General features: G+C 42.5%; 1 protein-coding gene and 2 pseudogenes across 1 annotated transcript; all 3 read left to right on the top strand.

Annotated features, from left to right (window-relative positions):
* Positions 1–311: 311 nt before the first annotated feature.
* Positions 312–1924, top strand: LOC111777637 (protein JINGUBANG pseudogene; annotated as a pseudogene).
* Positions 1925–3062: 1138 nt separating this feature from the next.
* On the top strand, positions 3063–6015 carry LOC147787695 (secreted RxLR effector protein 161-like). Its single transcript, XM_087118729.1, has 3 exons — positions 3063–3147; positions 5466–5649; positions 5727–6015. The coding sequence occupies exons 1-3, from the start codon at positions 3063–3065 to the stop codon at positions 6013–6015; spliced, it is 558 nt and encodes a 185-aa protein (XP_086974855.1).
* A 4218-nt stretch (positions 6016–10233) lies between these two features.
* LOC147787696 (zinc finger BED domain-containing protein RICESLEEPER 2-like) lies at positions 10234–10863 on the top strand (annotated as a pseudogene).
* The last annotated feature ends 2728 nt before the right edge of the window (positions 10864–13591 follow it).

The raw sequence follows: 13591 nt of genomic DNA on the forward strand, positions 1-13591 counted from the left end.
ATAAGAGCTTCAAAACTAGAATTGTAACTTAAAAGCTGGAACTGAATGATGATGAGACTGATGAAGCTAGACTTTATTTAAAACTTTAAAGTTAGGAAGCAGGTATAAAAAAGAGTTTTATTTTATTTATTTTAATTTATGGTCGTTAGCTAATAACTTTATAAAATTTTAAAATAGTATGTTATAAATATTAATGATGAGTATAAATGTGATGTGACATATATATGAATATCTTCTAGCGTGATCATGTCATGAAAGTATTAATGTGCATCTGACTCATGATGATCGTACAAATACATACAGCATCCTTGCCGTTTCGGTGGCCTAAGAATGAGTCCGCTCTCCACATTCCGTTGTTGTTCCTCAATTTCTCCTCCTCACGTACCCTAAAATCCCTCTCTCTCTCTCTTTCTGTGAGAACCCCCACAATGTTCGGCAGCGGAGGCTCATCCAGACGCGGCCTAGTTTTCTCCGAACACCACGACGACAACAACAACAACACCGTCCACAAAACACGCTTCAACAAACTCAATAAATCCTGCCTCCACGATTCCGACATCTCCCTCCGACTCCCACAACCTCGACCTCACCATCCTCCCTTCAATGGACACCGAGGCCGACCCGGACCCCTCCTTCTCCACCTCCCCCTTCGCCAGATCCCCATGGTCCGCCCACTTCAATACCGACCTTCCGCCCACAGACGAGGACAATTCCTTCCTCCCCAATATCCTAATGGGCTCCCTCGTCCGCGAAGAGGGCCACATTTACTCTCTCGCCGCTGCAGGGGACCTTCTCTACACCGGATCCGACAGCAAGAACATCCGCGTCTGGAAGGCTCAGAAGGAATTCTCCGGGTTCAAATCCAACAGCGGCTTGGTCAAATCCATTGTAATCGGTGGCCAGAAGATCTTCACCGGCCACCAGGACGGTAAGGTCCGGGTCTGGAAGGTGTCGACTAAAGACCCAAGCGTCCACAAACGAGTTGGAACGCTCCCCACGTTAGGCGATTACATCAAATGTTCGATGAAACCCAGAAATTACATGGAGGGGAGACGGCGGAGGAACCTGTGGATAAAGCATTTCGATGCAATTTCGTCTCTGAGTTTGAGCGAAGACCAAAATTTCCTGTACTCTGCTTCTTGGGACAAGACCTTCAAGGTCTGGAGGGTCTCCGATTCCAAATGCTTGGAGTCCATTCAGGCTCATGACGACGCCGTCAACACTCTGGTTTCGAGTATTGATGGTTTGGTGTTCACTGGATCGGCCGACGGCAGTGTGAAGGTCTGGCGGAGGGAGCTGCAGGGGAAGGGGACCAAGCATTTTTTCTCGCAGACATTGGTGAAGCAGGAATGTGCCATTACTGCTCTGGCTGTCAACGACGAGGCCACTTTCATCTACTGCGGCTCCTCCGATGGGGTGGTTAATTTTTGGGAGAGGGAGAAATCATTGTCGCACGGCGGCACTTTGAGAGGGCATAAGCTTGCTGTTCTCTGTTTGGCGACGGCGGGGCGGTTGTTGTTGAGTGGCTCCGCCGACATGGGGATATGCGTCTGGCAGAGGACGGCAGCGGAGCATTCTTGCTTGTCGGTGTTGACGGCCCACACAGGGCCAGTGAAATGCTTGGCCGTTGAAAAGGACAGTGAAGCCGGGGAAGGCGAGCGGCGGTGGATTGTGTACAGTGGGAGTTTGGATAAGTCGGTGAAGATATGGAGAGTGTCGGAACAGCCGCCGGCCGTCGATCAAAGTCCGCGGCAGCAGTTGGCGGAATCGCCCTCAGGCAGCGGGTTCTTTGTAAATGCTCCCAGTTTCGTAATTCGAGGACAGTAACAGCCGATTTTGAGATATTAATTAATTCATTAATGGTAGCAACAATTTGGTTAAATTAAATTAAATTAAATTAATAAACAAAATCATTTCCATCAAATTCAACCTTTAATTAAAATATTGCAATTAATCTGTTATCGAAACTAAATTACAAAATTATGGTAAATCGTACAAAATCTAACTAATAATAAAATCATTATTATACAAATATTGAAATGAATGGAACTACAAAATTAAGCATGCTCTTACCAATAAAATATATTAATCCAATTAATTAGAAAAATATTAACTATTAAGGATATAATTAATTCATTTGTTATTAAAAAAAGGATTTAATTAATTCATCATAGGCACCCTTTATTACAATAAAGTTGTAAATAAATAAAAACATATAGTTATAAATAACCAATTTTATTATTATCACTATTTCTAATACTTTTATAAAAAAAATAGATGCTATTTTTAGTAAACCGTCTGAAAAAAAACTATGCCAATGATCGATCAACTATGTCCCATTGACATCAAATTTAACGAGTTTTCATATTTTACGTGGACGGACTTGTCTCTAGAACCGCATGTCCAAAATTCCTTCGGAACTCCGAATTTCAAGGTTAAGGCCGGGGCCCTACTTGACCCTTCAACAAGCCTATCTTTGACACTCTTGTCTACTCGTTGCCCTTATCTTGCTGATGACTCGTCTTCTCTTCAGTGCCCACTTTGATGTGTTGGATGATGCATCGTCCTCTTGATCACATCATGACACTTGACTAGGCCCTCGTATGATTGAGGAGACCCTTGACAAAATAGAGAGGAAAAGAAAAGAGAAGGAAAGAAAAATGGATTAGGGTTTAAGAGGAAGGAGATAAACTTTGATTCGGTGAGAGGAGGTAGAATCAGATTAAGAGTCCTTCACAAGAACTTAGGCAAATGAGCTTCAACGAGGGCATCAGATTTATTTAATTTCGTCAAGAATGGAGGAAGAACGAAGGTGAGTCCCATGAATTTTTAGGTTTCGATTTCCTCGAAATTTGTGATCATATAAAGAAAATTAGTCTTTGAAAATTTAGTATAATAATCTTGGCGTATTTTCGCACCGTTTTAATCCGAAGTCAAATCGCGTAGGAAGTAGGAGTTACCAGAATCTCCAAGAATTGTAAGAGAATTGGTTTTAGCCAAATTTGGTGCCTAAATTTGATGAAAAATTCTAAGAAAAATATATTCATACAACTTACATTTTCATGAACGAAATTTTGCAGGCAAAGCAGGGGAAGACCCGTGTCGCTCAACGACTGGAAGGCGCAACTGGCCTAGAAGTCGACACAGGTAAGCAGTGGGTGGAGAAACATGGCTGGAGGCAAAGGTGACGCCTAGTGGTCCAACCGCTTACTAGACCGACCCACGAACTGCACTCGCGCCCGAGACCCGAAGCGATGCTACACGTGTCAATAGGAGAAAAATCAGAAGAGAGTCGTTTGCCGCTGGATTCAAACGCATTCTATCAGACCTGATCCCACCAACCAGTTGCTAACTCGTTGCACACCTGAGGCGCGCATACTTCTCTTGCGAGCGCGTGACAGCCACGCGTGGGACTTCCTCTCAGTGCGTGAGGCGCGTGCATAGGGTATTTATGGTCCATTTAGCCTCCATTCCAGTGAGATTTGAAGAAATTTGGAGCCTCCAACATGTAGAAACGCAAGCTTGGGAGGACACACTTCATCTCAGTAAGTAGCCATACGGACTCGAGGAAAATACCTATATGATTCACTTGGCCATGCTAGCATGCAAGCTTATCATACCTTAGGTGGTTATATTGTGCATGTTTAGAACTTCAATGAACAAATGTGATTAGGTGTGCATGTATGTAAAGGAAAATTACAAAAACGCCCTTGCATGAAAATAGATGATGCATGCCCATTGAATATTTTCTGCTGCACTAGAATGGTGGATGGAAATGTTGTGATCTGCACTCCGAGTGCTAGATGAATGTTATCGTCCCGTTGAACATGTTTGAAATATATGATTAAATTATGTTAGATTTAGGTAAATGTATGTAGGAATTGTCTGTGCTAACTTGATTGATAGGAGTATTCGTTTATTGAACTTACATGAAACGTTTAGATTATGATTCTTGTGTATTAGGCAATCGATAGAATTATTTCCCTAGTAAAGTATGCATATATAATTATAAGTAGGGTCGCAGAACCAGAGTGGTTTTGCAATGTCTTAGGTCTAAACGTTACTTGTACGTTGAGCACCTTAGGATCGTGAGCGGCAATCAGAGATCTAGATGCACCCGAAGGAGCTAACCCCGAGTGATCTAGAAACGTTTGTTGTGATCTAATCCGCCTTGACGCTTTAGAACCTAATATATATCTCTACAGCACCCAATATGTATTACATGAGTAGATGATTTAAGGAACTACCACTGTGTGTATAATAGCCCGTCTTGAAAGGGGACGAGAGATTACATAAGTGGGTGACATGAAAAATTGCTACTATATGTATGATACTTACTCAGGGGAGACAAGGGACTACAAAAGTAGATGATTGATGATATACTATTGTCGGGAGAATAACCCGCCAATAGGGGACAAAAGACTACATAAGTAATATATCAAGGAGTTACTATTGTGTGTGGAGGAAACCCACTCTCAGAGGAGATGAGGGACTACACAAATAGATTGAATTGGTTGATGAAACAATTGAACCAATAACTATTGCACTAGATTTGACAATAAGGGAGGGGAGAAATCAACATCCACCTGTATGGTTAGCAAATTATACTTCCAGTGAAGACTTATCTGAAGAAGATGAGGAAAATATGACATTCTTAATGATTTCAGATCCTGTGAATTTTCAAAAGCCCAAAATGGAGATTAGCTATGGATGAAGAAATCAAATCCATTGAAGAAAATCAAACATGGAATTTGGTGGTTCTACCGACTGGAGCAAAGAAAATAGGAGTGAAATGGATTTATAAAACCAAGCTAAATGAGTCTGAAGAAGTTGATAAATACAAAGCAAGATTGGTTGTAAAAGACTACACATAAGAACATGGAATTCATTATACGGAAGTGTACGCACCTGTGGCCAGAATGGATACGGTGAGAATGATCATTGCTTTTGCCGCCCAAAAAGGTTGGAAACTCTATTAGTTAGATGTCAAATCAGCTTTTTTATATGGCGAGTTAAAAAAGATATTTTTGTTGAACAACCAAAAGGCTATGAGAAAAAGGGAAGTGAGGAGATGGTGTACAAACTCCAAAAGGCTCTCTACGGATTAAAACAAGCACCTAGAACCTGGTTTAGTTGAATAGAATCCTACTTCATCAAGAAAAGATTCAAAATCAGTTCTAGTGAGCAGACACTCTTCATCAAGAAAAAGGGAGGTAAAATTCTTATTGTAAGCATTTATGTTGATGATCTTTTATTTACGGGAGACGATGAAGAATTATTGCAGGAGCTTTAATGTTGCATGAAGTTTGATATGACTGACTTTGGTCAGATAAATTTTTTTCTTGGAATAGAGGTAATACAAAGATTAGATGATATTTTTAAATGTCAAAGGAAGTATGTTGTTGTAGTTTTAAATCGATTTGGCATAGAGAATTACAATTCTATTTGTAATCCCATTGTTCCAGGACAGAAAATTGGCAAAGATGAAAATGGTGCAAAAGTAGATGTAACTTTGTATAAACAAATAGTGGGAAGTCTGATGTATCTCACAGCTACTCGTCCTGATCTCATGTTTGTTGTAAGTTTGATTAGTTCTTTTATGGCATGTCCAATACAACAACATCTTACAGCAGCTAAAAGGGTTTTAAGGTACTTGAAAGGTACGGTAGATTATGGTGTATTTTATAGAATGGGAGGAGTTAGTGATTAATTGGATTTACTGATAGTGACTATGCTGGAGACATGGAAGATAGCAAGGGTACTTCAGACTATGTGTTTATGATGAGTGGAGGAGCAGTAGATTGGTGTTCTCGTAAGCAGCCTATAGTCACCTTATTAACTATAGTAGCTGAATTTGTTGCTGCTAGTGCTTGTGCATGTCAAGCTGTTTGGATGAGGAGGATACTCAAAGAGATTGGTCACTCTCAAATAGAAGGAACAAAGCTAATGTGTGATAATACTTCAACTATTAAGCTATCCAAAAATCTAGTTTTACATGGACGTTCCAACACATAAGAGTAAGATTTCACTTTCTTAGAGATCTTACAAAAGAAGGAACTGTTAATTTATTATTTTGTGGTACCCGAAATCAACTTGCTAATTGGTTGACAAAGCAAAGCCATGAGAGCTTATGCTTAAAGTGGACAATATCATACCATTGTTGAGAGTTGTGAATCCTAACATGGTATCAGAGTCATGCCCTAAACTTAGTCATGTCAATAGAATCCTCAAATATCAAACAAAGAATTGTGAGTCTCGAAGGTGTAGTCAAAAGTGACTAAAGTGTCGAACAAAGGGTGTACTTTGTTCGAGGGCTCCAAAGAAAGAAGTCGAGTCTCGATTAAGGAGAGGCTATTCGGGAGCTCCATAAGCCTCCGGGGAGGCTTATAGTGTACTTTGTTCGAGGGGAGATTGTTGAGGATTGTTGAAGATTGTTGGGAGTGAGTCCCACATTAGCTAATTTAGGGAATGATCATGGGTTTACAAGTGAGCAATACTATCTCCATTGGTGGCTTTTTGGGAAAGCCCAATGAGAACAATATCTGCTAGCAGTGGATCTGGGTTGTTACAAATGGTATCAGAGTTAGACATTAGAGGTGTACACCCAACCCGAAATATAAGGTTTGTGTTGGATTTCGATGATTGGGTCAACCCCGCCCTTTTTTGCCCAAAGGCCCAAAGTCAAAGCCTAATCTACAATATTGTCTAGTTTCTGACCAAAGCCCAAGCCCAAACCCAAACCTACCCTTTTTTGCCCAAAGGCCCAAAGTCAAAGCCTAATCTACAATATTGTCTAGTTTCTGACCAAAGCCCAAGCCCAAACCAAAACCTAACACTTCAAAACCCAATAATTATTCCATTAGTTTCTGACCAAAGTCCAAGCCCAAGCCCAAACCTAACACTTCAAAACCCAATAATTACTCTATTAGCGAAAGAAATTTCTCCCTCCCTGCTATGTGTTCGGGGAACCTCCCTCCCTCCCTCCTATGTGAATAATTACTCCATTAGTGAAAGAAATTTCTCCCTCCCTCCCTACTATGTGCTCTGCATCCTTCGCAGTATGCTCCCTCCCTCCCTTGCTTTGCGCCCCTGCTATGTGCTCTGCGTCCTTGGCATCCCTCCCTCTACGTCCTTCGCAGTAGGCTCCCTCCCTCCCTACTATGTGTTCTGCGTCCCTGCTATGTGCTCTGCGTCCTTCGCAGTAGGCACCCTCCCTCCCTCCCTGTTATGTGTTCTGCGTCCCTGCTATGTGCTCTGCGTCCTTCGCACTTTAAAACCCAATAATTACTCTATTAGTGAAAGAAATTTCTCCCTCCCTCCCTGTTGTGTGCTCTGCGTTCCTGCTATGTGCTCTGCGTCCTTCGCATCCCTCCCTCTACGTCCTTCGCAGTAGGCTCAGCGTCCTTCGCAATAGGCACCCTCCCTCCCTCCCTTGCTCTGCGTCCCTGCTATGTGCTCTGCATCCTTCGCATCCCTCCCTCTGCGTCCTTCACAGTAGGCATCTTCCCTCCCTCCCTTGCTCTGCGTCCCTACTATGTGCTCTGCGTCCTTCGCATCCCTCCCTCTGTGTACTTCGCAGTAGGCACCCTCCCTCCCTCCCTCCCTACTATGTGCTCTGCGTCCTTCGCACTTCAAAACCCAATAATTACTCCATTAGTGAAAGAAATTTCTCCCTCCCTCCCTACTATGTGCTCTGCGTCCTTCGCATCCCAACCTATGCGTCCTTCGCAGTAGGCACCCTCCCTCCCTCCCTCCCTTTCTCTGCGTCCTTCGCATCCCTCCCTCTGCATCCTTCGCAATATGTTAGATAAAACCTGAGTTTTTCAGTTTTTCCTTATTTAGATTCCTTATTTAGATTCACACGATTTCAGAATACCTCCGTTTGACCATTTGACAAACACGTCGAATGGATCACCAAAGTTTTAGACGGCAATTTTGTAGGGAGTGCACAGATTTAGTTGACCACTCTCTAGTCATTTTTACGATAATTTATATTTAAATAGGAAATCTGTTCAGAATATCAAACAACTTGATTTTAAGCGCAGTCAAAATTTAAGTCATTCTCTCTCTTTGTTATTTTAAGCATTTTATTTTTCTCCCAACAACCTCCTATCCTGTCGACGATTTCCTTTCACTGAAAAGAAAGGATTTCTCTGGCCGATTATCAGAAAACAACAAGTGGTATCAGAGCCAAGTTGAAGCCATCGGTGTGTATCATTGCGGAGGAGCCAACCTATCAACAATTAAGTTGAATAGCTCAAGTGGTTAGAGTGTCGACTTAACAACACACAGCTCTCAAGTTCGAGTAAAAGAAAATGCAAAGTGTGAAAATAAGCATATCGTGGGGTCCATCCCGAGCAGGCTTGCTCACTGCCCTCCACGCCGTCACTAAGTGCACGTTGTCGAGCCAGAGGAAGGAGAAACGATCGAGGTAGGCAACCCTCCCTCACTCATCAAAACCCAATAATTACTCCATTAGTGAAAGTTCGACCCTGCTATGTGCTCTGCGTCCCTGCTATGTGCACCCAACCTCTCCACTAAATCTATTATGCTCTCTCCCTACCTCTCTACTCTCGGCCTCTCCACTAAATCCATTCCTCTCTCTACCTCTTTGCAATCCATTCCAAAACCTAATAAATCCGCTATGTGCTTGTCCTTCGTAGTAGGCACCCAACCTCTCCACTAAATCTATTATGCTCTCTCCCTACCTCTCTACTCTCGGCCTCTCCACTAAATCCATGCTTGTCCTTCGTAGTAGGCACCCAACCTCTCCACTAAATCTATTATGCTCTCTCCCTACCTCTCTACTCTCGGCCTCTCCACTAAATCCATGCTTGTCCTTCGTAGTAGGCACCCAACCTCTCCACTAAATCTATTATGCTCTCTCCCTACCTCTCCACTAAATCTATTATGCTCTCTCCCTACCTCTCTACTCTCGGCCTCTCCACTAAATCCATTCCTCTCTACCTCTTTGCAATCCATTCCTCTCTACCTCTTTGCAATCCATTCCTCTCTCTACCTCTTTGCAATCCATTCCAAAACCTAATAAATCCATTCCTCTCTCTACCTCTTTGCAATCCATTCATCTCAGCCTCTCCACTAAATCCATTCCTCTCCACTAAATCCATTCCTCTCCCTACTTCTCTACAATCCATTTCTCCCATTCCTCTCCCTACTTCTCTACAATCCATTTCTCTCTCTATCTCTCTGCAATCCGTTCTACTATGTTCTCTCCCTACCTCTCTACTCTCTCCCTCTCCACTAAATCCATTCCTCTCCCTAGCTCTCTGCAATCCATTATGCTCTCTCCCTACCTCTCTGCTCTCAACCTCTCCACTAGATCCATTCCTCTCCCTACCTCTCTTCTCTCAGCCTCTCCACAAAATACAAATCTCTCTCGATACTTAGTCTATCACAAGGAATTTAGCATTCTCTCACGTTCTTTGTCTTGTTTCTTTCTCGCGCGCCGTCTTTCTCTCTTTAGTCTCCTGGAACGCTATAACGGGTAAGTTTTTTCTCTTTTTATTATATCTCCGATTGTATATTTTAACTCTGATGCATTCTATGATAATTGTTCATATTGGGTTAAATGTTTTTGAATCATAATAGTTCTATTTTAATTTTTATAGATGGAAAACAATAGTGCAACTGTATGTGCAAGTAGCTCTAGTAATTATAATGCATCGAAACCACCATTGGCTACACAATCTGAATTTAAGAAGAAGAAACCCAGTAAATCAACCGTGTGGGATCACTTTACAAGATTAGAGAACAATAATAAGAGGTACAAGTGCAACTATTGTTCTAAGGAGTATGCTTGTGATACTAATTCTTGTGGAACTAGCACGTTATGGAAGCACTTAAAAAATCAGTGTAAAAAGTACACATATCAGGTGGAGGACAAAGGACAAACCACTCTAAGTTTTCAACATTCAATAGATGGAAAGGGTTGTAGTAATATTGTTACTTCATTATTTAGTCAAACAAGATGTAGAGCAGTATGTGCCAAGATGATAATTATGGATGAATTATCATTTAAATTTGTAGAGAATGAGGGTTTCAAATTGTTTTGTAGTATTGCATGTTCTAAGTTTGACCCTCCGTCAAGAGTAACCATTGCTAGAGATATATTTCAGCTCTATCGAGAAGAAAAAAAGATGTTGAAAGATTTTTTAGTCAGTCATTCCAAGAGGGTTTGTCTGACACATGGACTTCATTGCAAAACATTAATTACATGGTAATCACCGCACATTTGCACATTTTATTGATTCAAAATGGAATTTGCATAAAAGAATTCTCAACTTTTGTCAAGATGCTAACCACAAGGGAGAGACTATTGGCAAGATTATTGAGAGTTGTTTATTGGAATGGAGAATCGATAAGGTTTTCTCTATCACAGTTGATAATGCAAGTTCCGATGATATAGCTATTTCATATATTACGAGAAGGCTTAGAAGTTGGAATTCACTTGTCTTAGATGGAGAAATATTACACATGAGGTGTTGTGCTCACATAATTAATTTGATTATGAATGAAGGGCTTAAAGAAATGCATGACTCCATTTCTAGTATTCGCAATGCTTTGAGGTATGTTAGATTATCTCCCAAGAGATTGACAAAATTTAAAGATCTTGTTGAACAAGAAAAAATTAAATGTAAAGCATTTGTTTGTTTGGATGTGGCGACTTGATGGAATTCCACTTATTTGATGCTTGATCATGCCTTGAAATTTGAAAAAGCTTTCAAAGTATTAGAGGAAGAAGAATTAGATTATGTAAGTCCTTATGGGAGGACGACCTTGCTGCAAAGAGGCAGCCAAATTCGAGTGGGGGAGAGCCAAATCAATAAGTCTCTCACCCCGTAAAGGTGCTCTAACATGCGAACACACGTGTATTCCTTGAGCCACCACCTTGTGCCTAAGGTGGATGACTCCACAAGAGATGTCGAGACCAGTATCCGCTAGAGAAGTGAGCATCAAGCTGGAAGTGGACAAAGAGAAGTGAAGCTGCGAGAAGATCGTGAGAAGTTCAAGTGCAGCAATAGCCACACAAAGGTGGAAAAATACAGAGAGTTGGCTGAAGTGTAGTGCCAACAACTAAAGCGACTGTGTCAAAAGTTTTGAATTGACTGAATAGAAGAAGTGGCTGCGACGAGAAGATGTCGTGGTCGGGCTTACGAGCCCACCTTGTGCAACTCAGAGAATACACACATTGAGGCCAAGTTGGCCACAATAGGGCAAAGTTCCCCTTTGAAGTCCATAGTCGTCTGGGGAGTGTTTGCAGAGAGAGTCAGCCTCGCCCACAGCTATAGCAAACACTGAATAGTCATGTCTACGTTGCGAGTCTCGGTGGCCGAGTCCAAGATGCGCGAACAACAAAAATAGGTCCCAAGGGGGATAGCCCGTAGATAGTGTGCACAAATTTTCGTATTCGTCTGAAACACGTTTGTTTTCCAACAAGTCAATAACAAGTCGTCTAAACTCCGCTCCCATAGTATTTAGTACTGCGAAGAATAATATCGTAGTTGACTTGCGAGCCACACCCTGTGGGGTGTACCATTATGTGTCACTAAGAAAGTATACACACATTGAGGCAAGTTCACCCAACAACTGACCAAGTCAAGAGTCAGAACGTGGTGCCATATGACAAAGGAAAAGTCAGAAGCATCCACTCGAACTTGTCCCCAAGCTGACGAAAGATGTCAACAAGATGAGCATTATGACAAAAGATAGTTAGGTGCTTAATAATTTTATACTTTTCTGAAACACAACCAATTCCAGCGAGTCGAGTCAGCAACAGTCAGAGAGTTCAGATCGTCATCGGGATGATACCGAGATTGAGTGGGGGAGAATTTCACAATCAGTGGTGCGAATGCGCCCCGAGAAATTCATCGAAGTCGATGACTAAATTAAATGGGAGAGAATGTCACAATTTGCAGTACGATTGTGCCCCGAGTAAGTCATCGAGGACGATGACTAAGTTACGTGGGGGAGAATGTCACAACCATACTATGAAGAGAGTAGGTTGTGACCCTCACGTCATGACAAGCAAAGTGGCGTCCCTCAAGAGACGCCCATCCGGCCACATGCGGGCCAATATAGAAGAGTGCCATGATTCGATCGAGGAGAACGATACATCATGCAACACACCACCACGCGAAGTGGGCATTGAAGACAAATTGATACATAAGCAAGACAGAGACATTGAATAGACATGAAGAGCAAAGATAGGCTTGTTGAAGGGCCGGGTAGGACCACGGGCCTTAACCTCAAAAGTTGGGGTTTCGGAAGGAATTTGGGCATGCGGTTCGGGAGTTAAGTCCGTCCATATGAAATATGAATGCTCGCCAAGTTTCGTGTAAATCGGACAGTGGACGGACAATGCACGACACCATATGACCGTTCAACAAAATCATGTCTACGCCTAGAATATTGAAAATGGCTCAAAATGTACTATAGGGGTACCATGGTGTTAGCTCTCCACCACCCTTGGGCCCTGTGGCCTAAGTGAGCTACCTTGTGGCACATACGTGTGTCACAGTGTGGGCGAGCGTGCCGAGACGTGTGTCTCGGGCGACTTCCTTTGAAATGGGTTTTTGAAGGATGGTACTGGACGGCACGGGTGTGTCGGTATTGAGCCCTAGCCCACGTGTTGGAGGTTGCTACATACACCCGCTATCCGGTATGGTATTCGTAAATGACTCGGCATGGGCACGGGAGGGCTAATGCCTCGATAGAACCCGGATGGATGGATGTTCGAGAAGTCCCAATGAGATGAAAGACACGCGGGCTCATTCTCGATGGCATGACCGAGCGAGTTATGATGGACGACGACATTCTGAGACTCGGGGTGGCATCAAGACATATGGACCCTGTCGATGAGGATCGAGATAACAAGATGAGATGCAACGTTGCATTGAGAGATCTTGGCCCGAGCAGAGGCAAGGTCGAGCCGAATGACTTGGCTTAGTGTAAAGGCATGTCGGATGTGTCGCAGAGAGAGAAAACTGGAAAGATCAGAAGAATGGGGAGAAATCTCACATTGGTTAATTTGGGGAATGATCATGAGTTTATAAGTAAAGGAATACATCTCCATTGGTATGAGGCCTTTTGGGAAGCCCAAAGCAAAGCCATGAGAGCTTATGCTCAAAGTGGACAATATCATGCCATTGTGGAGATCCATGATTCCTAACATGGTATCAGAGCCATGCCCTAAACTTAATCATGTCAATAAAATCCTCAAATATCGAACAAAGAATAGTGAGCCTCGAAGGTGTAGTCAAAAGTGACTAAAGTGTCGAACAAAGGGTGTACTTTGTTCGAGGGCTCCAGAGAAAGGAGTCGAGCCTCGATGAAGGGGAGGCTTATAGTGTACTTTGTTCGAGGGAAGGATTCTTGAGGATTATTGGGAGTGAGTCCCACGTTGGTTAATTTAGGGAATGATTATGAGTTTATGAGTAAAGGAATACATCTCTATTGGTATGAGGCCTTTTGGGAAGCTGAAAGCTGTTGAGGTAGCAAATTTCTGTTAATTAGGTAGTGTTAGGTAGCAAATTTCTGTTAGTTAGTTTTCTTGTTATTAGTTTTCATGTAT

This window comes from Cucurbita pepo, chromosome 16, assembly GCF_057944985.1.
Source record: "Cucurbita pepo subsp. pepo isolate OVF chromosome 16, ASM5794498v1, whole genome shotgun sequence".
Lineage (NCBI taxonomy): Eukaryota > Viridiplantae > Streptophyta > Magnoliopsida > Cucurbitales > Cucurbitaceae > Cucurbita > Cucurbita pepo.